This window comes from Phocoena phocoena, chromosome 9 (genome assembly GCF_963924675.1).
Source record: "Phocoena phocoena chromosome 9, mPhoPho1.1, whole genome shotgun sequence".
In the NCBI taxonomy this organism is placed as follows: domain Eukaryota; kingdom Metazoa; phylum Chordata; class Mammalia; order Artiodactyla; family Phocoenidae; genus Phocoena; species Phocoena phocoena.
In genome coordinates this window covers 30,097,980-30,118,401 of record NC_089227.1, presented here as the reverse complement: position 1 = coordinate 30,118,401, position 20,422 = coordinate 30,097,980, and the positions used below count along the sequence as shown (strand labels likewise).

General features: G+C 42.8%; 1 protein-coding gene across 2 annotated transcripts in view; it reads left to right on the top strand.

The window, feature by feature from the left end:
• ABCB1 (ATP binding cassette subfamily B member 1) overlaps positions 1-20,422 on the top strand; it is a 114,912-nt gene that overhangs the window by 13,763 nt on the left and 80,727 nt on the right. Inside the window, exons 4-5 of one of the 2 annotated variants that reach the window (XM_065883533.1) lie at positions 10,400-10,575; positions 17,533-17,537. In XM_065883533.1, the coding sequence (XP_065739605.1) occupies positions 10,400-10,575; positions 17,533-17,537 (181 nt within the window). The remainder of the gene's footprint in view (positions 1-10,399; positions 10,576-17,532; positions 17,538-20,422) is intronic. The other variant, XM_065883534.1, reaches the window with a different exon arrangement.

Genomic DNA, 20,422 nt, shown 5'->3' with positions numbered 1-20,422 from the left:
TTTCCATACAAATTGCGAAATTTTTTGTTCTAGTTCTGTGAAAAATGCCAGTGGTAGTTTGATAGGGATTGCATTGAATCTGTAGATTGCTTTGGGTAGTAGAGTCATTTTCACAATGTTGATTCTTCCCATCCAAGAACATGGTATATCTCTCCATCTATTTGTATCATCTTTAATTTCTTTCATCAGTGTCTTATAATTTTCTGCATACAGGTCTTTCGTATCCTTAGGTAGGTTTATTCCTAGATATTTTATTCTTTTTGTTGCAATGGTAAATGGGAGTGTTTTCTTGATTTCCCTTTCAGATTTTTCATCCTTAGTATATAGGAATGCCAGAGATTTCTGTGCATTAATTTTGTATCCTGCTACTTTACCAAATTCATTGATTAGCTCTAGTAGTTTTCTGGTAGCATCTTTAGGATTCTCTATGTATAGTATCATGTCATCTGCAAACAGTGACAGCTTTACTTCTTCTTTTCCGATTTGGATTCCTTTTATTTCCTTTTCTTCTCTGATTGCTGTGGCTAAAACTTCCAAAACTGTGTTGAATAAGAGTGGTGAGAGTGGGCAACCTTGTCTTGTTCCTGATCTTAGTGGAAATGCTTTCAGTTTTTCACCATTGAGGATGATGTTTGCTGTGGGCTTGTCATATATGGCCTTTATTATGTTGAGGAAAGTTCCCTCTATGCCTACTTTCTGGAGGGTTTTTATCATAAATGGGTGTTGAATTTTGTTGAAAGCTTTCTCTGCATCTATTGAGATGATCATATGGTTTTTCTCCTTCAATTTGTTAATATGGTTTATCACATTGATAGATTTGCGTATATTGAAGAATCCTTGCATTCCTGGAATAAACCCCACTTGATCATGGTGTATGATCCTTTTAATGTGCTGTTGGATTCTGTTTGCTAGTATTTTGTTGAGGATTTTTGCATCTATGTTCATCAGTGATATTGGCCTGTAGTTTTCTTTCTTTGTGACATCCTTGTCTGGTTTTGGTATCAAGGTGATGGTGGCTTCGTAGAAGGAATTTGGGAGTGTTCCTCCCTCTGCTATATTTTGGAAGAGTTTGAGAAGGATAGGTGTTAGTGCTTCTCTAAACGTTTGATAGAATTCACCTGTGAAGCCATCTGGTCCTGGGCTTTTGTTTGTTGGAAGGTTTTTAATCACAGTTTCAATTTCAGTGCTTGTGATTGGTCTGTTCATATTTTCTATTTCTTCCTGATTCAGTCTTGGCAGGTTGTGCATTTCTAAGAATTTGTCCATTTCTTCCAGATTGTCCATTTTATTGGCATAGAGTTGCTTGTAGTAATCTCTCATGATTTTTTTTATTTCTGCAGTGTCAGTTGTTACTTCTCCTTTTTCATTTCTAATTCTATTGATTTGAGTCTTCTCCCTTTTTTTCTTGATGAGTCTGGCTAGTGGTTTATCTATTTTGTTTATCTTCTCAAAGAACCAGCTTTTAGTTTTATTGATCTTTGCTATTGTTTCCTTCATTTCTTTTTCATTTATTTCTGATCTGATTTTTATGATTTCTTTCCTTCTGCTAGCTTTGGGGTTTTTTTGTTCTTCTTTCTCTAATTGCTTGAGGTGCAAGGTTAGGTTGTTTATTCGAGATGTTTCCTGCTTCTTAAGGTGGGCTTGTATTGCTATAAACTTCCCCCTTAGAACTGCTTTTGCTGCATCCCATAGGTTTTGGGTCGTTGTGTCTCCATTGTCATTTGTTTCTAGGTATTTTTTTATTTCCTCTTTGATTTCTTCAGTGATCACTTCATTATTAAGTAGTGTATTGTTTAGCCTCCATGTGTTTGTATTTTTTACAGATCTTTTCCTGTAATTGATATCTAGTCTCATGGCGTTGTGGTCAGAAAAGATACTTGATACAATTTCAATTTTCTTAAATTTACCAAGGCTTGATTTGTGACCCAAGATATGATCTATCCTGGAGAATGTTCCATGAGCACTTGAGAAAAATGTGTATTCTGTTGTTTTTGGATGGAGTGTCCTATAAATATCAATTAAGTCCATCTTGTTTAATGTATCATTTAAAGCTTGTGTTTCCTTATTTATTTTCATTTTGGATGATCTGTCCATGGGTGAAAGTGGGGTGTTAAAGTCCCCTACTATGAATGTGTTACTGTTGATCTCCCCTTTTATGGTTGTTAGTATTTGCCTTATGTATTGAGGTGCTCCTATGTTGGGTGCATAAATATTTACAATTGTTATATCTTCTTCTTGGATCGATCCCTTGATCATTATGTAGTGTCCTTCTTTGTCCCTTTTAATAGTCCTTATTTTAAAGTCTATTTTGTCTGATATGAGAATTGCTACTCCAGCTTTCTTTTGGTTTCCATTTGCATGGAATATCTTTTTCCATCCCCTTACTTTCAGTCTGTATGTGTCTCTAGTTCTGAAGTGGGTCTCTTGTAGACAGCATATATAAGGGTCTTGTTTTTGTATCCATTCAGCCAATCTGTGTCTTTTGGTGGGAGCATTTAGTCCATTTACATTTAAGGTAATTATTGATATGTATGTTCCTATTTCCATTTTATATATTGTTTTGGGTTCGCTACTATAGGTCATTTCCTTCTCTTGTGTTTCTTGTCTAGAGAAGTTCCTTTAGCATTTGTTGTAAAGCTGGTTTGGTGGTGCTGAACTCTCTCAGCTTTTGCTTGTCTGTAAAGGTTTTAATTTCTCCATCAAATGTGAATGAGATCCTTGCTGGGTAGAGTAGTCTTGGTTTCAGGCTATTCTCCTTCATCACTTTCAGTATGTCCTGCCACTCCCTTCTGGCTTGTAGGGTTTCTGCTGAGAGATCAGCTGTTAACCTTATGGGGATTCCCTTGTGTGTTATTTGTTGTTTTTCCCTTGCTGCTTTTAATATGCTTTCTTTGTATTTAATTTTTGACAGTTTGATTAATATGTGTCTTGGCGTGTTTCTCCTTGTATTTATCCTGTATGGGACCCTCTGTGCTTCCTGGACTTGATTAACTATTTCCTTTCCCATATTAGGGAAGTTTTCAACTATAATCTCTTCAAATATTTTCTCAGTCCCTTTCTTTCTTTCTTCTTCTTCTGGAACCCCTATAATTCGAATGTTGGTGCGTTTCATGTTGTCCCAGAGGTCTCTGAGACTGTCCTCAGTTCTTTTCATTCTTTTTTCTTTATTCTGCTCTGCAGTAGTTATTTCCACTACTTTATCTTCCAGGTCACTTACCCGTTCTTCTGCCTCAGTTATTCTGCTATTGATCCTATCTAGAGTGATTTTAATTTCATTTATTGCATTGTTCATCGTTGCTTGTTTCATCTTTAGTTCTTGTAGGTCCTTGTTAACTGTTTCTTGCATTTTGTCCATTCTACTTCCAAGATTTGGATCATCCTTACTATCATTATTCTGAATTCTTTTTCAGGTAGATTGCCTATTTCCTCTTCATTTGTTAGGTCTGGTGGGTTTTTATCTTGCTCCTTCATCTGCTGTGTGTTTTTCTGTCTTCTCATTTTGCTTATCTTACTGTGTTTGGGGTCTCCTTTTTGCAGGCTGCAGGTTCGTAGTTCCCGTTGTTTTTGATGTCTGTCTCCAGTGGCTAAGGTTGTTTCAGTGGGTTGTGTAGGCTTCCTGGTGGAGGGGACTAGTGCCTGTGTTGTGGTGGATGAGGCTGGATCTTGTCTCTCTAGTGGGCAGGTTCACGTCTGGTGGTGTGTTTTGGGGTGTCTGTGGCCTTATTATGATTTTAGGCAGCCTCTCTGCTAATGGGTGGGGTTGTGTTCCTGTTTTGCTAGTTGTTTGGCATAGGTTGTCCAGCACTGTGGCTTGCTGGTCGTTAAGTGAAGCTGGGTGCTGGTGTTAAGATGGAGGTCTCTGGGAGATTTCCGCTGTTTAATATTATGTGGAGCTGGGAGGTCTCTTGTTGACCAGTGACCTGAAGTTGGCTCTCCTACCTCAGAGGCAGAGCCCTGCCTCCTGGGCTGGAGCACCAAGAGCCTTTCATCCACACGGCTCAGAATAAAAGGGAGAAAAAGTAGAGAGAATTAGTAGAAGTATGAGGAAAGAAAGAAGGAAAGGAGGAAAGGAAGGAAGGAAGAAAGAAGCAAAGAAGGAAAGAAAGGAGGGAGGGAGGGAGGGAGGAAGGAAGGAAGGAGGGAAAGAAGGAAAAAAAGACAGAAAGAAAGATGATACAGTAAAAATAAAATAAAGTATAATATAGTTATTGAATTAAAAAATATTTAGAAAAAAAAAAAAAGGGACGGATAGAACCTTAGGACAAATGTTGGAAGCAAAGCTATACAGAGAAAATCTTACACAGAAGCATACACATACACCTTCACAAAAAGAGGTAAAGGGGGAAAAATCATAAATCCTGCTCCCTGAGACCACCTCCTCAATTTGGGGTGATTCGTTGTCTAAAGGAGGGAGGGAAGGAAGGAAAGAAAGAAAAAACGAAGGTAAAGTATAATAAAGTTATTACAATTAAACTTAATTATTGAGAAAAAGAATTTTAAAAAAAAAGTCATGGACGGATAGAGCCCTAGGACAAATGGTGGAAGCTAGAGTATACAGACTAGATGTCACACAGGAGCATACACGTACACCTTCACAAAAAGAGGAAAAGGGAAAAAAATCATAGATTTCGCTCCTAAATTCCACCTCTTCAATTTGGGATCATTCCTTGTCTATTCAGGTATTCCACAGATGCAGGGTATATCAAGTTGATTGTGGAGCTTTAATCCGCTCCTTCTGTGGCTGCTGGGAGAGATTTCCCTTTCTCTTCTTTGTTCTCACAGCTCACAGGAGCTCAGCTTTGGATTTGGCCCTGCCTCTGCGTGTAGGTCGCTGGAGGGCGTCTGTTTTTTCGCTCAGACAGGATGGGGTTAAAGGAGCCGCTGATTCGGGGCCTCCGGCTCGCTCAGGCCGGGGGTTGGGGGATGGGGGAAGGAGGGGCACTGCGTGCGGGGCGGGCCTGCGGCGGCAGAGGCAGCGTGACATTGCGGCAGAGGCCGGAGTGACGTTGCACCAGCCTGAGGCCCGCCGTGCGCTGTCCCGGGGAAGTTGTCCCTGGATCCCGGGAACCTGGCAGTGGCGGGCTGCACAGGCTCCGCGGAAGAGGGGTGTGGAGAGTGACCTGTGCTCGCACACAGGCCCCTTGGTGGCGGCAGCAGCAGCCTTAGCGTCTCCCGCCCGTCTCTGGGGTCCGCGGTTTTAGCCGCGGCTCGCGCCCGTCTCTGGGGTTTGCGCTTTCAGCCGCGGCTCGCGCCCGTCTCGGGGGCTCGCGCCCTCAGCCGCGGCTCGCGCCCGTCTCTGGGGTTCGCGCTTTTAGCCGCGGCTCGCGCCCGTCTCTGGAGTTCCTTTAAGCAGCGCTCTTAAACCCCTCTCCTCGCGCACCAGGAAACAAAGAGGGAAGAAAAAGTCTCTTGCCTCTTCGGCCGGTGCAGGCTTTTCCCCGAACTCCCTCCCGGCTAGTCGTGGTGCACTAACCCCTTCAGGCTATGTTCAAGCCGCCAACCCCAGTCCTCTCCCTGAGCTCCGTCCAAAACCAAAACCCGAGCCTCAGCTCGCAGCCCCGCCCGCCCCGGTGGGTGAGCAGCAAGCCTCTCGGGTTGGTGAGTGCCGGTCAGCACCGATCGTCTGTGCAGGAATCTCCCCGCTTTGCCCTCCGCACCCGTCGCTGTGCACTACTCCGCGGTCCCGAAACTCCCCCCTCCGCCTCCCGCAGTCTCCGCCCGCGGAGGGGCTTCCTAGTGTGTGGAAACTTTTCCTCCTTCACAGCTCCCTCCCACTGGTGCAGGTGCCGTCCTTATTCTTTTGTCTCTGTTTTTTCTTTTGCCCTACCCAGTTACGTGGGGAGTTTCTTGCCTTTTGGGAGGTCTGAGGTCTTCTGCCAGCCTTCAGTAGGAGTTCTGTAGGAGTTGTTCCACGTGTGGATGTATTTCTGGTGTATCCGTGGGGAGGAAGGCGATCTCCGCGTCTTACTCTTCCGCCATCTTCAAGGTCCCCCATGTTTGTCTTCTTTCTGAATCTAAGCTCCATGAGGGCAGGTGGTTTTGTGTGATTCCTTCCTTGCTGTGCTCCAAGTGCCTAGAACCATGCCTGGAACTTTAATAGGTACTTAGATATTGAATGAATGTTGAATGCGACTCTTCCCTCTTGTACTATTTGCATACTACTTGTGTGGTTCTGGTTTGCCCCCTCACTTCCCTGTCAACATCTGACCAAACATTTTCCATTTCCTTGTACTTAAAGGGCTGTGATTATAGTGAAACTCCTGTTCTACACTTCACCTGATGTGTTACAACATTTTTTTTGTCTACCTGCTCCCTCACTGTAAGCTCCTGAGAAGTTTTATTAACTGTTAGGTTTCTAAAACCGATCACAGTACCTGCTTGTGTTGTATGTTATTATATCCAATGCCTAATAAGGTTTCTTTTATTAACTATCATTTTTAGCCTCATTACAGCTATGTGACGCTTTCTGTGTATATGAGTATCTTCCTCATTTTATAAATGTAGAAACTGAAGCTCAAGGTTATTAAGAGACTTTTTCCCCCCCAAAGTCTCCTTTCTAGTATATAACAGAGGCGGGACATTGCACTGAGGCTTTATGTTACCCCTTTCCTCAAAGCTTCTTGCCACTTTCCCTCCAGAAATCAATCCTGCCTCACCTCACAAATAAATATCAGGTTTGAACTGTCTCAACTTTACCCTCATTCTCAGACACTTGTTTGTATCTGTGCTCACTTTTAGCTCATTCCTTCTAGCCTGAGATCAGGAGACATGCCTTTGCCTGTTGGAGAACCAACCTGCTTTTACAAAGTTTTATTTTGATTTTTCAAACATATAGAAAGGTGCAGTAGTAAAATTCATACTCATATAACCATTATCTATAACTAATAATGGTTAACATTTTGCCACACATTTTAGCTGGAATTAGAGATTTCATGATGTTTTGTAAGTAACTACCTCTGTTTATATCTCTTAAAGATTTTACTACCAAACATTTTGCTCTAAAACATAATACAATGATCATATTTAACAAAATGAGCAGTAATTCCGTAATACTATCTAATAGTCAGTTATATTCACGTTTTTCCAGTTAGCTCCCCCAAATGTCTCTTATAGTTGATTTGTTCAAAACAGGATCCAGTCAGTGATGGTATTTGAATACTGTGTCTCTCCTGAATCTAGGTAGAACACTTTTCTCCTTTTTTGGGGCTGCACTGCACTGCTTGTGGAATTCTAGTTCCCCGACCAGGAATCTAATCTGGGCCCTTGGCATTGAGAGCGTGGAGTCCTAACCACTGGACTTCTAGGGAATTCCAAAGTTTTATCCTCTTTTTAAATGACATTGACCTGTGAAACAATAGTACCGATAGTCCTATAGAATGCTTCACTTTCTGGACGATTTTTATTTCTTCCTTATGGTGTCATTTAACTTGTTATTCCATGCCTTGTATTTCTTTTTTTTTTTTTGCGGTACGCGGGCCTCTCACTGTTGTGGCCTCTCTCCTTGCGGAGCACAGGCTCCGGACGCGCAGGCTCAGCGGCCATGGCTCACGGGCCCAGCCGCTCCGCGGCACATGGGATCTTCCCGGACCGGGGCACGAACCCGCATCCCCTGAATCGGCAGGCGGACTCTCAACCACTGCGCCACCAGGGAAGCCCCTCCAAATTGTTCTTAATCCACTCATTATTTCTTGCTAGATGATCTTGTCCACGCCCATGACTTCTGCTACATACGCTAGTGTCACAAAAGTACTCCTCAAACTGAATTTTCTCGTATTCCCTGGATGGGCATGAAACAGGACCAAATGAGATTTCTCTGCCCCTTCTCTGTCCCCTTCCCCCCATATCTTTGCCTATTCTGGTTTGCCTTGTCTCAGTGAAGGGTACTTCTTGGTCAGTTAGCTTCTTCCTGCTGCTTCTACACCTCACACCCCAAGCCTGGGAGACCCCAGTCTTCTCTGGGCACACTGTGATCATTCTTGCCTCAACTTAGCGTCCTTTCTGGTTGGAATGCCTTCCTCCTTGCTTTTAAGCCCTTGCTAAACTGTTAAAGCTGGGAGGAAGCATCACCTCTATGAAGCTTTTCCACAAAGGAGGCAATGACCCATTCGCTCAGTTTTGTATCTGCTCTACACTCTATACCATGCTGTCAAGGCATGCAGAATGTATATTGAATATACTTTTTTTGCTTTGCCTCCATCCTTTAAACACTCTGGAAGCAGGAGTTGTAACTTTGATATTTATTTCTGGCTTTTTTCAGTCATTGAGTAGGCATTTAGTAAATATTTATATTCATGGCCTGCTTGCTTTTATTATAATAGCCAGCGTTAGTTTTCGAGGTAAAATGTCCTTGGGGTTGGTGATGAGGGGAAATCCTTGTGTATCAACCATCTTCTCTTCCTCTACTGAGGAATTTGATACTTTGTCCATTTTATAGTCTCTGATAGAAGATACTAGATACTAAATGGTTTCTGCTCATCTCTAACTCCTTTTTTTTTTTTTCCTTAGGTGGATGAATGCTTAGTTAAGACAAAGTAAATAGTGGCAAAATTTAGCCTGTGTTTCAATGAAATACGAAAAAAAGGCAAAACGTGTTCTCCCTTAAAGGTTTTAATTTGTAAATAGGATGTTTTTAGATTATGGAAAATACGTCATTAATTTAAGCTCATTTGATTACAAATCCTTCTTTCTTTCCTTCCTTCCTTCCTCCCGCGCCCCCCCCCCACTCCTCCCTTCCTTCCCTCTCTTCTTTCTTTCAATTTGCCTGCAGTTAAAGAGATTATGCACGTCTGTACTGGTCTCTGGGAAGCATGCATCTAACTCATTTCTCTCTTTTTCCTTCTTACTATGGAGACCTAATTACATTAACATCATTTCACATTTGTGCTAATGCTGTTAGGTAGCAGATCTTTGACCCAAGCCACTTTTTTAAAGCCACAACACATGTTTCCTCAATGGTGATTTTTCTGGGTTGAAAAATCTTGAGCTGAAAAGTCGCTTCCATTCATGGAAATCAGAGTCACAAATGCTGTCTTTCTGTTACGGTGTCATTATAGATTTTTGTAATTTCCCAGAATGTCCTATGCTTCTCATGAAACCCGCATACGTAAGAGAAGAAGGCAGATGAAATCTGGCATGTTCAAGGTGGTATGGCTGTAACTTGGTGCAGCCCCTATGGAAAACAGTATGGAGGTTCTTCGAAAAACTACAAATAGAACCACTATATGATTCAGTAATTCCACTATTAGGTATAGATCCAAAGAAAAGAAAAACACTAATTTGGAAAGATATGTGCATCCCAGTATTCTTAATAACATTATTTACAATTGCCAAGATATGGAAGCAAACTAAGTGTCCGTCAACAGATGGATGGATAAAGATGTGGCACACACACACACACAGTGGAATACTACTCAGTCATAAAAAAGAATGAAGTTCTGCCATTTGCAACAACATGGATGGATGTAGAGTGTATTATGCTTAGTGAAATAAGTCAGACCTGAGAAAGACAGATACTGGATGTTAACACTTACATGTGGACTCTAAAAAATACAACAAATAAATATAACAAACCAGAAACTGACTCACAGATACAGAAATCAAACTGGTGTTATCAGTGGGGAGAGGGAAGGTAGGAGGGACGAGATAGGGGTAGGGGATTAAAGAGGTACAAACTACTGTGTATAAAATAAGTAAGCTACAAGGTACAACACAGGGAATATAGCCAATATTTTATAATAAGTTTAAATAGAGTATAATCCATAAAGTTGTTGAATCACTGTTGCACGCCTGAAACTAATATATTGTAAATCAACTAAACTTGAATTTAAAAAAAGAAGACAGACTGAGTCCAATATAAAGAAGAAGGTCAGAACTCAAAAAAAGAAACAAACACCTATTTCTTTTCTTTTTTTAAATTACCTCAATACATTTATTTTTATTTATCTATTTATTTTTTATTTTTGGCTGCATTGGGTCTTCATTGCTGTGCGTGGGCTTTTCTCTAGTTGCGGCGAGCGGGGGCTCCTCTTTGTTGCAGTGCATAGGCTTCTCATTGCAGTGGCTTCTCTTGTTGCAGAGCATGGGCTCTAGGCGTGCGGGCTTCAGTAGTCGTGGCACGCAGGCTCAATAGTTGTGGCGCACGGGCTTCGTCGCTCCGTGACATGTGGGATCGTCCCGGACCAGGGCTTGAACCCGTGTCCCCTGCATTGGCAGGCAGATTCTTAACCACTGTGCCACCAGGGAAGTCCCAAATGCCTATTTCTAATTAGGTTATCAGACCAAGGTGGTCGCAGTAGTAGTCTGAGAACTGTTTAGATTTCAGATATATTTGGAAAGTAGAGCTAACCATCCGTGAAGTTGTGCTAATTGTTCCTCTTCTCTGTGTTTTCTCATTCTTTAGTTTCGCTATTCGAGTTGGCTTGATAAGCTGTATATGGTGTTGGGGACTGTGGCCGCCATCATCCACGGAACCGGACTCCCCCTCATGATGCTGGTGTTTGGAGACATGACGGATAGCTTTGCAAATGCAGGACATTTAGGAAACCTAACGATTTCAGGATTAGCTAATGGAAGTAAGTATTGTTTGCTGTGCTGATTTTGTTGGAATCTTTGCAGAAAAATCATTCACTCAGAATGAAGCCTGTGGAGCCCTTACTAAATATGCACTAGAGTGTTTAGTGCTGTGGAGGGGTCTGAACTATAGTTCATATTTGTAATGAATCCCAGAAGATAATATTCACAAGCCTTAGAGTATACAGTGGAAGTGCTGGTAGAGATATGTAGAAAAAGAGAGAGCTCTGTGTGAAGTCAGAAATATCCCAGGCAGTTTCAGGAAGAGGTATAGGAACCTAATCTGGACTTTGAATGATAACTAGGAATCACTTGCGAGATTCTCTGACATATTAGACGTGGGTATAAGAGACAGGAGTTTAAGATGATTCAATAGTTTTTAGCTGGATAAACTGGATAAACTGGACACAGTTACCATCAGTTGAGATGAGGAAGGTGGAGGGGAGAGTATTTTGGCAGTAAACACCAGAAATTTAATTTTGGACATTGCCACAGGTTAGGCTCTTTGTTTTTTTCAAAGCCATTTATTTATTTGGTTGCACCAGGTCTTAGTTGTAGCTTGTGGACTCCTTAGTTGTGGCTTACAAGCTCCTTAGTTGTGGCATGTGAACTCTTAGTTGCGGCATGCATGTGGGATCTAGTTCCCTTACCAGGGATCGAACCCAGGCCCCCTGCCTTGGGAGCTTGGAGTGTTACCCACTGCGCCACTGGGGAAGTCCCAGGTTAGACTCCTTGGAAACATGAAAATGGAGAAATGGGGACAAGAGAAGTTGTGTGTGTGTGTGTGTGTGTGTGTGTGTGTGTGTGTGTGTTTTAGGATGAGAGAAATAACAGCTTGTTTGTATGCTAATGGAAATGATCCAAAAGAGAGGAGAAAGTGATGCTCTGCGAGAAAGGAAAGAAATTTGTTTGAGTGATATCCTTGAGAAAGGATGGAATCTTATGCTCAAGATGGAGTACTTGCTTGAGGTAGGAGCACAAATAGTTCACCCACAATAACGGGTGGGAAGAGAGAGTATTTGAGTGTCAATGCCCAAAGGTGGGTAGACGAGGACGTGAGAACTTGTGGAACTTTTCTTCTGATAACTTCAACTTTTTCAGTCAAATAAAAAGTAAGACATTTGGCTGAAAAAGAAAGGAGATCAAAAACAAGTTTATGGGAATTCCCTGGCAGTCCAGTGGTTGGGACTCTGCGCTCTCACTGCTGAGGGCCTGGGTTTGATTCCTGGCTGGGGAACTAAAATTCCATAAGCCTTGTGGCATGGCCAAAAGAAAAAACAAGTTTCTTAGGAGAGTGAGAAAGTGAATGGACTAGGGTGTCACACACACACACTTTCACACTCTTGAACTTGATTGAGGAGGGACTGGTTGATAGCTGTGAGCTCCCAAGTCACCTTTGGTCAAGCATACCCGAAGACTTACAGCCTCTTTTGCAGTCAAGGGGTAGAAACCTTGATGAGGCCTGTTTGAGAACACACGGGAGAATAAAGTGATGTAGCTTTTGCATAAGTCTCTGATGAATGCTATGAATCCTTTCCCCCAGAATATATGCATGCCAATTGGGGGTATTTATGGATCCTCTGATACCTGTCTGTGGATCCGGGGAGCTCTTTTTTGTGATTCTGAAGAGCACATTGTTTACCCTGAGGCGGGACTGCTTCAGGTCTGTGAAGACAGGTAATGAATTGGGCCAGAAAATTTTATAGTATGTTTGAGCTCAGTAAAATTCTTACGCATTTATTATGCCCCTTCATGGCATTCAAAGGGACCTGGCAGGGCTTCTCTGGTGGCGCAGTGGTTGAGAGTCCGCCTGTCGATGCAGCGGACACGGGTTCGTGCCCCGGTTCTGGGAAGATCCCACATGCCGCGGAGCGGCTGGGCCTCTGAGCCATGGCTGCTGAGCCTGCGCGTCGTCCGGAGCCTGTGCTCTGCAACGGGAGAGGCCATAACAGTGAGAGGCCCGCATACCGCAAAAAAAAAAAAAAAAAAAAAAAGGGACCTGGCAAAAGATGTTGTTCTACGTTTGGACTGGCACCTTTCTTTCATACCGTTCACCAAAGGGAAGCACTTGGTGCTCTCTGAGTTCATTGGTTCCCAGGCATGCTATAATTTAGCAATACTCTTTGGAGTTGGTTCTCTCACTACTTTTCAGGGCTCTGTGGCAGCTCAGCTGACTTTATATGTACATCTGTGCCCATTCTTATCCTACCCACTTTTTATGAAATCCAGACACACACATTGATCTAACTGTGGGAGGTGTTCTACTTATTATGCTGTGTACCTGCATACATTCCATGGAGGGCCAGCTGCTGAACTCAGCTGTGTTTATCAGGAAATATTGGGCTATTAACACAACTGTTGAAAATTGGCCCAGTCTGGGAAGAGTAGACTATTACATGGCTGCCTGAAGCTAGCAGAGCTGAACTTGGATGGGCCACAGTAGACTCACTTGTGCTATGTGGATTGGTCTTCTTCAAAATTTATTTTCTATTTTTTAATTTAAATTTTTTTTTGCGGTATGCGGGCCTCTCACTGTTGTGGTCTCTCCTGTTGCGGAGCACAGGCTCTGGACGCGCAGGCTCAGCGGCCATGGCTCACGGGCCCAGCCGCTCCGTGGTATGTGGGATCTTCCCGGACCGGGGCATGAACCCGTGTCCCCTCCATCGGCAGGCGGACTCTCAACCACTGCACCACCAGGGAAACCCCTAAATTTTTTTTTATACAATGTTTCATGGTTACTTTCTATTTCCAGTTATTACAAAATACTGGCTATATTCCCCGTGTTGTACAATACATCCCTGACCCTGTCTTACACCCAGTAGTTTGTATCTCCCACTCCTCCACCCCTATATTGCTCCCACACACACTGGTAACCACTAGTTAGTACTCTGTATCTGTGAGTCTGCTTCTCTTTTATTATATTTACTAGTTTGTTGTGTTTTTATTTATTTATTTATTCGATTTATTTTTGGCTGCGTTGGGTCTTCGTTGCTGTGCGCGGGCTTTCTCTAGTTGTGGCTAGCGGGGGGCTACTCTTCATTGCAGTACGCGGGCTTCTCGTTGTGGTGGCTTCTCTTGTTGTGGAGCATGGGCACTAGGTGCTCAGGCTTCACTAGTTGCAGCATGCGGGCTCAGTAGTTGTGGCTCGCGGGCTCTAGAGCGCAGGCTCAGTAGTCATGGCGCACAGGCTTAGTCGCTCTGTGGCATGTGGGATCTTCCCAGACTAGGGCTCGAACCCGTGTCTCCTGCATCGGCAGGTGGATTCTTAACCACTGTGCCATCAGGGAAGCCCTGTTGTGTTTTTTAGGTTCCACATATAAGTGATAATATCATACAATATTTGTCTTTCTTTGTCTGACATTTCACTTATCGTAATGCCCTCCAAGTCCATGCATGTTGCTGCCAGTGCCAAAAGTTTGTTCTTTTCTGTGGCTGAGTAGTATTCTATTATATATATGTACCACATCTTCTTTATTTATCTGTCAGTGGGCACTTAGGTTGCTTCCATATCTTGGCAGTTGCAAATAATGCTGCTGTGAACGTTGGGGTGCATGTTTGACTAGTCTTTTAAAAAAAAAAAAACAACCAAGTGCGTTAACATATACATACATTATATCTCCATCACCCAGATGTTAATTGACCTTTACTCTCATAAGGAAATAATTGATCTCTTTAAGTAGAAGTACTGACGATTACTATGTCTTGGTGTTTGTTACCTGGTCCACCTTTAGACATGTGAGATGGGCAGTCACCTGTCTTAGTTACCCAACAGCATACATAAGTTCTCAGAACGGTCCAGCTGTGGGGACTAGCTCCTCCTAGGCCTCTGCATTAGCTCGTAAGCTGGTGGTTTGGACTGCATCTTCATAGATGTCCGGATCATAGGGTTTCCAACGGGGGTAGTAGTTGACGTTGCATTTCTTGCCAATCCTTCCCATTCAGCTCCCTCTTCCAATCTTGGGAAAATTTAGAGAACTATTTGGAAGTTTTGTCTCTGTCTGTGTCACCTTCTTGAGGGGCACTGTATTCAGTGGTTAAAGTGCAGGCTCTGGAGTTGGGCTGCCTGTGACTGAAACCCCACCTTTGCCCCACTTTTTAGTTAGGTTTGGGGAATGTTTTCATACTTTAATCTCTCAACTTCAAAAAAAGGTTGGATAACAATAGAACCTACTTCATAGAATGGTGGTGAAAATTCAGTGGATTCTTTATTTAAGGCTCATGGAAGAGAATTTAGTCATAAAAACGTACTCAATGTTAATTATTGTTATTATTATCAACAGGAAACTCATACTTCCATGTTCCTCACAAATGAACCTTCGTAACCTGCAGTGATGATATGGTTCCTTATCTCATTTCATCTTTATAGAGCTCTGTGATACTACCTCAGTTTTCATATTTGTTGAAAGGCATACTGCAAATCACTCAGTACGTGTTATAGATGTGAATTACCCCTTTCAGCGGCATTTCCTTAGTAACTGTGGACAGCTAGGCAGGCCTATCACGGAAGGCAAAGGTCCTCAAACTTTGGCCCGTGGGCAATATCTGGCCTCTTGCCTCTTTTTATGCCACTTGTGAGCTCAGAATGATTTTTACGTTTTTAAATCACTGGGAAAAATTAAAAGAAGAATATTTTTGTGTCACATAAAAATGATATGAAGTTGAAATTTCAGTATCTATACATAAAGTTTTAATGGAACACAGCCATGCCATTCATTTGAGTATTATCTGTGGCTACTTTCACAACACAGTGGTGCAGTAGAGTTGTTGTGACAGAGACCATATGGTCCACAAAGCCTCAAGTATTATCTGATCCTTTACAGGAAAGGATTGCCAATCTCTGAGGCAGGGTATTGAGTAGGGGGTTATTATCTTCGATCAGTCCACCAGTGAATATGTATTAAAGCATTCTGTGAGCCAGCCATAGTATGTGTCCTAAGTATTCATTCCCATCCCCCAAGAAATTTAGCATAATGGGCAGAATGGACAAGGGAGCCAACAAATGCAGTTGGATATGATTAGTGCTATGATACAGAGATACACAAACTACTTGGGAAGGAGAGGATGGGTGTCTGGCTCCGTCTAGGAATCATGGCAGGCTTCCAAGAGGAGGTGATAACCAAGTTTGGTCAGATGGTACCTCTCTCATGCACAAAATAGACATGTTCTATGTGACAAGTAAAACCATTTAAAAACAAATATTAAATTAAAAAATACAGTTAATACCCTTCTCTCACCACCATTCCTGATTGCCACTCCCCTGTATATCCTTCTGTGTCTTTTCAAGGCTCCATGCTATCTCTGTTGTAACTTTTACCCTAGAACACTCAGTATCTTGTCATAAATGTGTTTGTAGATTCAGACTTCCAAATGTCCTGAAAGCTGCCTAGGTGAGGGGAGTGGATAGCAAAGGTTTTGATGCTGGTCCTGGAGCCGAGGGCAAATGAGCTCTCTGATGCTTCTGGTGGGAGGGCCAGCCTACTGGGGCCTCAGACACTCTCAGACCTTTCTTCTTGCCGTTCCCTGGGTAGAACCTCATGACCTCTCTGTGGGGGTAGGCTAGGTACCAGAGCCTCCTTGTTGGACAGGAAGTATTCCTTGCTTCAGGAGACTTAGATTTGCTAAGGCTCCTGAAAGCCTCAGAGTTTTACACTAAACATAGGATTTAACTAGACAGTTTGAAAAACTTTTTGAGCAAGCAGATCCTTTTTTTTTTTTTGCAGTACGCGGGCCTCTCACTGTGTGGCCTCTCCTGTTGCGGAGCACAGGCTCCGGACGCGCAGGCTCAGCGGCCATGGCTCACGGGCCCAGCCGCTCTGCGGCATGTGGGATCTTCCGGGACCAGGGCACGAACCCGTGTCCCCTGCATCGGCAGGCGGACTCTCAACCACTGCGCCACCAGGGAAGCCCCAGGCAGATCCTTTTATGCTGCTGTAATAGACCCCTCAAAGGCTTTCTCTTCTCCCAATGCCTTTCTCTGTTTATCAGACAGTGGCCTTCATTCTGTTCTTTTTGTTGTGGATCTGATTTCCTGACATCCTTCTCCCTTATATCTATCTTGTTAGGTTTTGCCTTTGCCTTAAAATCTCTGACGACTTGGGCCTTGCAAAGTCATCTGTGTGAACAGAACTTAACCACTGCTGAAATTCTGTAGTATTCTGTGAATTCTCATCTTCCTCATGAGACTATTCACTGCCTGCACATGAGCCTGGATAAAGGTGCTTGTGATTTTAGACACGTTGTGTTAAAGGTGACAAGTTGCGTACAAGTGTAAATGATATCCAGGCAGTTTAAGAAATGAGACTGAATCTTGGCATAAAGAATTGGACTAGAGATTTGACAACATTTGAGTTGAAGGAATGATAAATCTCCTGGGATAGGATATGGGGAAAAGTAAAAGGAATGGGGAGTTCTAAGCCTTGAGGAAGACTCAATTTTTAGCAGTAACTAAAGCCAATTTTTATTGAGCACTTAATATGTGCTGGGCACTGTTCTTAGTGCTTTACATATATTAACTCCTTTATTTCTTTCATGGACGTGAGGTTGATACTATTATTATCTATACGTTACAGATGAGGAAACCAGGGCCCAGAGGGTTGAGTATATTTAAGTTGCCTGAGGTCATAGAGTTAGTAATTAGTTAGTATTTGAACCCATGCAGACCAGTACCAAGTCCATGCACTGAAGGAGACAGAGGGACACCCAGAAAGGAAGACAGTGAGGATTATGTGTTAATCGAGAAATGAAAGTACGTGAGGGAGATCTGCCGTGTCTCATTGTGGGTAACACCCAGAAGTACTCTTCACATAAACTCTTCATTATTTATTGTCTCTAATGGTTCAGTCGATGGTACATCCACATGAATGGCTTCTCTCTTTCTCCATAACTATATCATGGTTGGTTTTGTTTAATCTCCTACCAGATTGTGGGCTGAGGAATGGAACAAATGAGATACTCAAATTCTAGTACAAGTTAATAATTCAGAGAAAAAGGGGAAATGTGGAACTATATTTATAACTTATATTTATCATTTACCATTTCTACTCTCACTTCTCTGAAACTCATATGAGGAACATGGAAATTTTGTAAAATGCCAGTTCTCAAAATAATACCTGTATTTTGCTGCTTAAACTATGAGCATGTAGGGCTTCCCTGGTGGCGCAGTGGTTGAGAGTCTACCTGCCGATGCAGGGGACACGGGTTCGTGCCCCGGTCCGGGAGGATCCCACATGCCGCGGAGCGGCTGCACCCGTGAGCTATGGCCGCTGAGCCTGCGCGTCCGGAGCCTGTTGCTCCGCAACGGGTGAGGCCACAACAGTGAGAGGCCCGCGTACCGCAAAAAAAAAAAAAAAAAAAACTATGAGCATGTAAATCATATGCAGATCTTGAATGTGTGTTTCAAGACTTTGGTGTTGTAAACAGAAAACATTGCCATCTCTGTCCTCAAGGCTAGCATTATGAGTATTCTCCAGACTAGAATGTTAGTTAATACTTCAGTTCTAAGTACTTCATAAAAATTTCTGTGATGGATGTTTTCTTTTCGTTTGCTCAAGGCTTTTTCTCTGCTGCTAACCATTTCATGGGAAAAATTCTGAGAGAGAAATTTCTGGAAAATTGAATACCAAATAATGACAGAATATTTAGAAGTATATTGTTTTGTGTGGCAGCTTATTTATTTCATTATTTTAAAAATTATTTATTTATTTCTTTGGCTGCACCAGGTCTTAGTTGTGGCACGTGGGATCTTTGTTGCTACGTGCGGGATCTTTAGTTGCCGCACGTGGGATCTTTAGTTGTGGTGTGCAGGATCTTTTAGTTGTGACGTGCAGGCTCTTAGTTGCGGCATGCGTGTGGAATTTAGTTCCCTGGCCAGGGATTGAACCTGGGCCCCCTGCATTGGGAGTGTGGAGTCTTAACCATCAGGGAAGTCCCAGTGTGGTAGTTTATTTTTAAGTTTGAGTTAAAACTTAAAATATGACTAGTTTTTCTGGAATAGTAGTAGTAGTGTAGTATGGTCAGATTTTTTTGTTTTTTTTGGTTAGTATTGGGGAAATGTTTCTTCGAGCCAAAAAGTAGATTAGTTAGAATGTAATCTCTACAATATATTATAAAAGTCAGCCAGAAAAAAATGAAGATAGACAACATGTGACCCATTATAGGTGCTTAAGAAGTGGGATGAATAAATGAAAGACAGAATCACAGAATTTTGTAGGTGAAAAAGAGCCTAGAAAATTATCTGGCCCAAACCCATAATTTGATAGCTGTGGAAACCAGTGCTCAGGAAGTTGAGACAAAGTGACCAGAATGGAATTGCTTCTTAGTGGACAGAGCTGAGTTCCTGGGTCAGGAATCCTGCCTTTTATTCTGGTATTTTTCCCACTCTACTTGTGGTTTCAAACTCTGCCTAAAATTGAAGCAAACGCTAGTACTTTTCACTTGGTCTTTTCTCTCCCTAAGGTGCCATCCTGTAGACTTACGTACTGGTATATCAGGCAGGTCAGCCCCAAGGCACAGCTCTTCAGGCCAGTGTGAAAGCAGCACACGTGAGGTGACTGTGGCTCTCAGAGTCACCTCTGTCACGTGCAGTCAGCTCAGCCACACTGTCAGGCAAGTGTCAGAGGGATTGATCTAGGCAGAAGGTCCAAATTCCTCTTGCTTGTGTGTTTTTTTTTTTTTAATTGGGGTATAATTGCTTTACTATGTTGTGTTCGTTTCTGCTGTACAGTGCCGTGAATCAGCTCTATGTATACATACAGCCCCTCCCTCTTGCATCTCCCTCCCATCCCACCCACCTAGGTCGTCACAGAGCACGGAGCTGAGTTTCCTGTGCTTTATAGCATGTTCCTGCTAGCTATCTATTTTACATATGATAGTGTATATATGTCAGTCCTAATCCTCTTGCTTGTGTTTGATGGAGTTTCCTGCACAAGACTGGGAAAACTGGAATCCTAGCATTCTTGAGCTAGAATGGACCTTGAAGACCATTGAAAGCAGTGGTTTACTAACGTCTTTAATCAGGGAGTCCCTGGGTGTAAATTACATCTGTCATGGATGCTTGCCAGGTAAAATAGCAAGGTTGCGGCATGCGGGATCTTTTAGTTGCAGCATGGAGACTTCTTAGTTGCGGCATGTGAACTTTTAGTTGCAGCATGCGTGAGGGATCTAGTTCCCCCACCAGGGATCGAACCTGGGCCCCTTGCATTGGGAGCGTGGAGTCTTACCCACTGGACCACCAGGGAAGTCCCTTACTTGGTTTTAGAAAAGGCTTTCCTTACCCCAGGTAGTAGGGTAGTGGTCTGTTGTCTCTCTGTTTAATTCTACAATATGTGAGACGCATATACAAAATAAGAGAATGGTTGGTTGGAATATTTTCGTAAATGGTCTGCATGTGTGGTAGCTCTGTGAAACCTTTGTACATCTTTGGGACAAGCTTGCGTACAGCAGGTAGAGCAGGGTGTGCACCGAGAGTACAAAGATAAATGTACCCTCCTGTTCTCTAGGAGGTCACACCAATGGGAATGGAAGGAGGAGATGGCTATAAACCATGGTATGTCTATTCTAGTGTTGATTTAGTAAATTGAATCGTGTCAGTCACTCTGGAATCCTGTCAGTCACCCTCTTTGGGGGTAAGCCACTTGGAAGGAGGTCATATTGAGCTCATTCATGGAGGAGAGGTCTTTTCCAGGAGTGACATCGTGGTGAAAGGGTAGAGAGAGGGGAACGAATAAGGCTTGGAGGAGGAAAGCTGTCATCACTTCTCTACTGCCTCTCATCTTAGTATGTGAAAAGTAGTTTTTAGTCTAAAAGGGCGGAGCTTAGTCTCATGAAATTTAAGCAAAATATTTTGTCGTGCCCA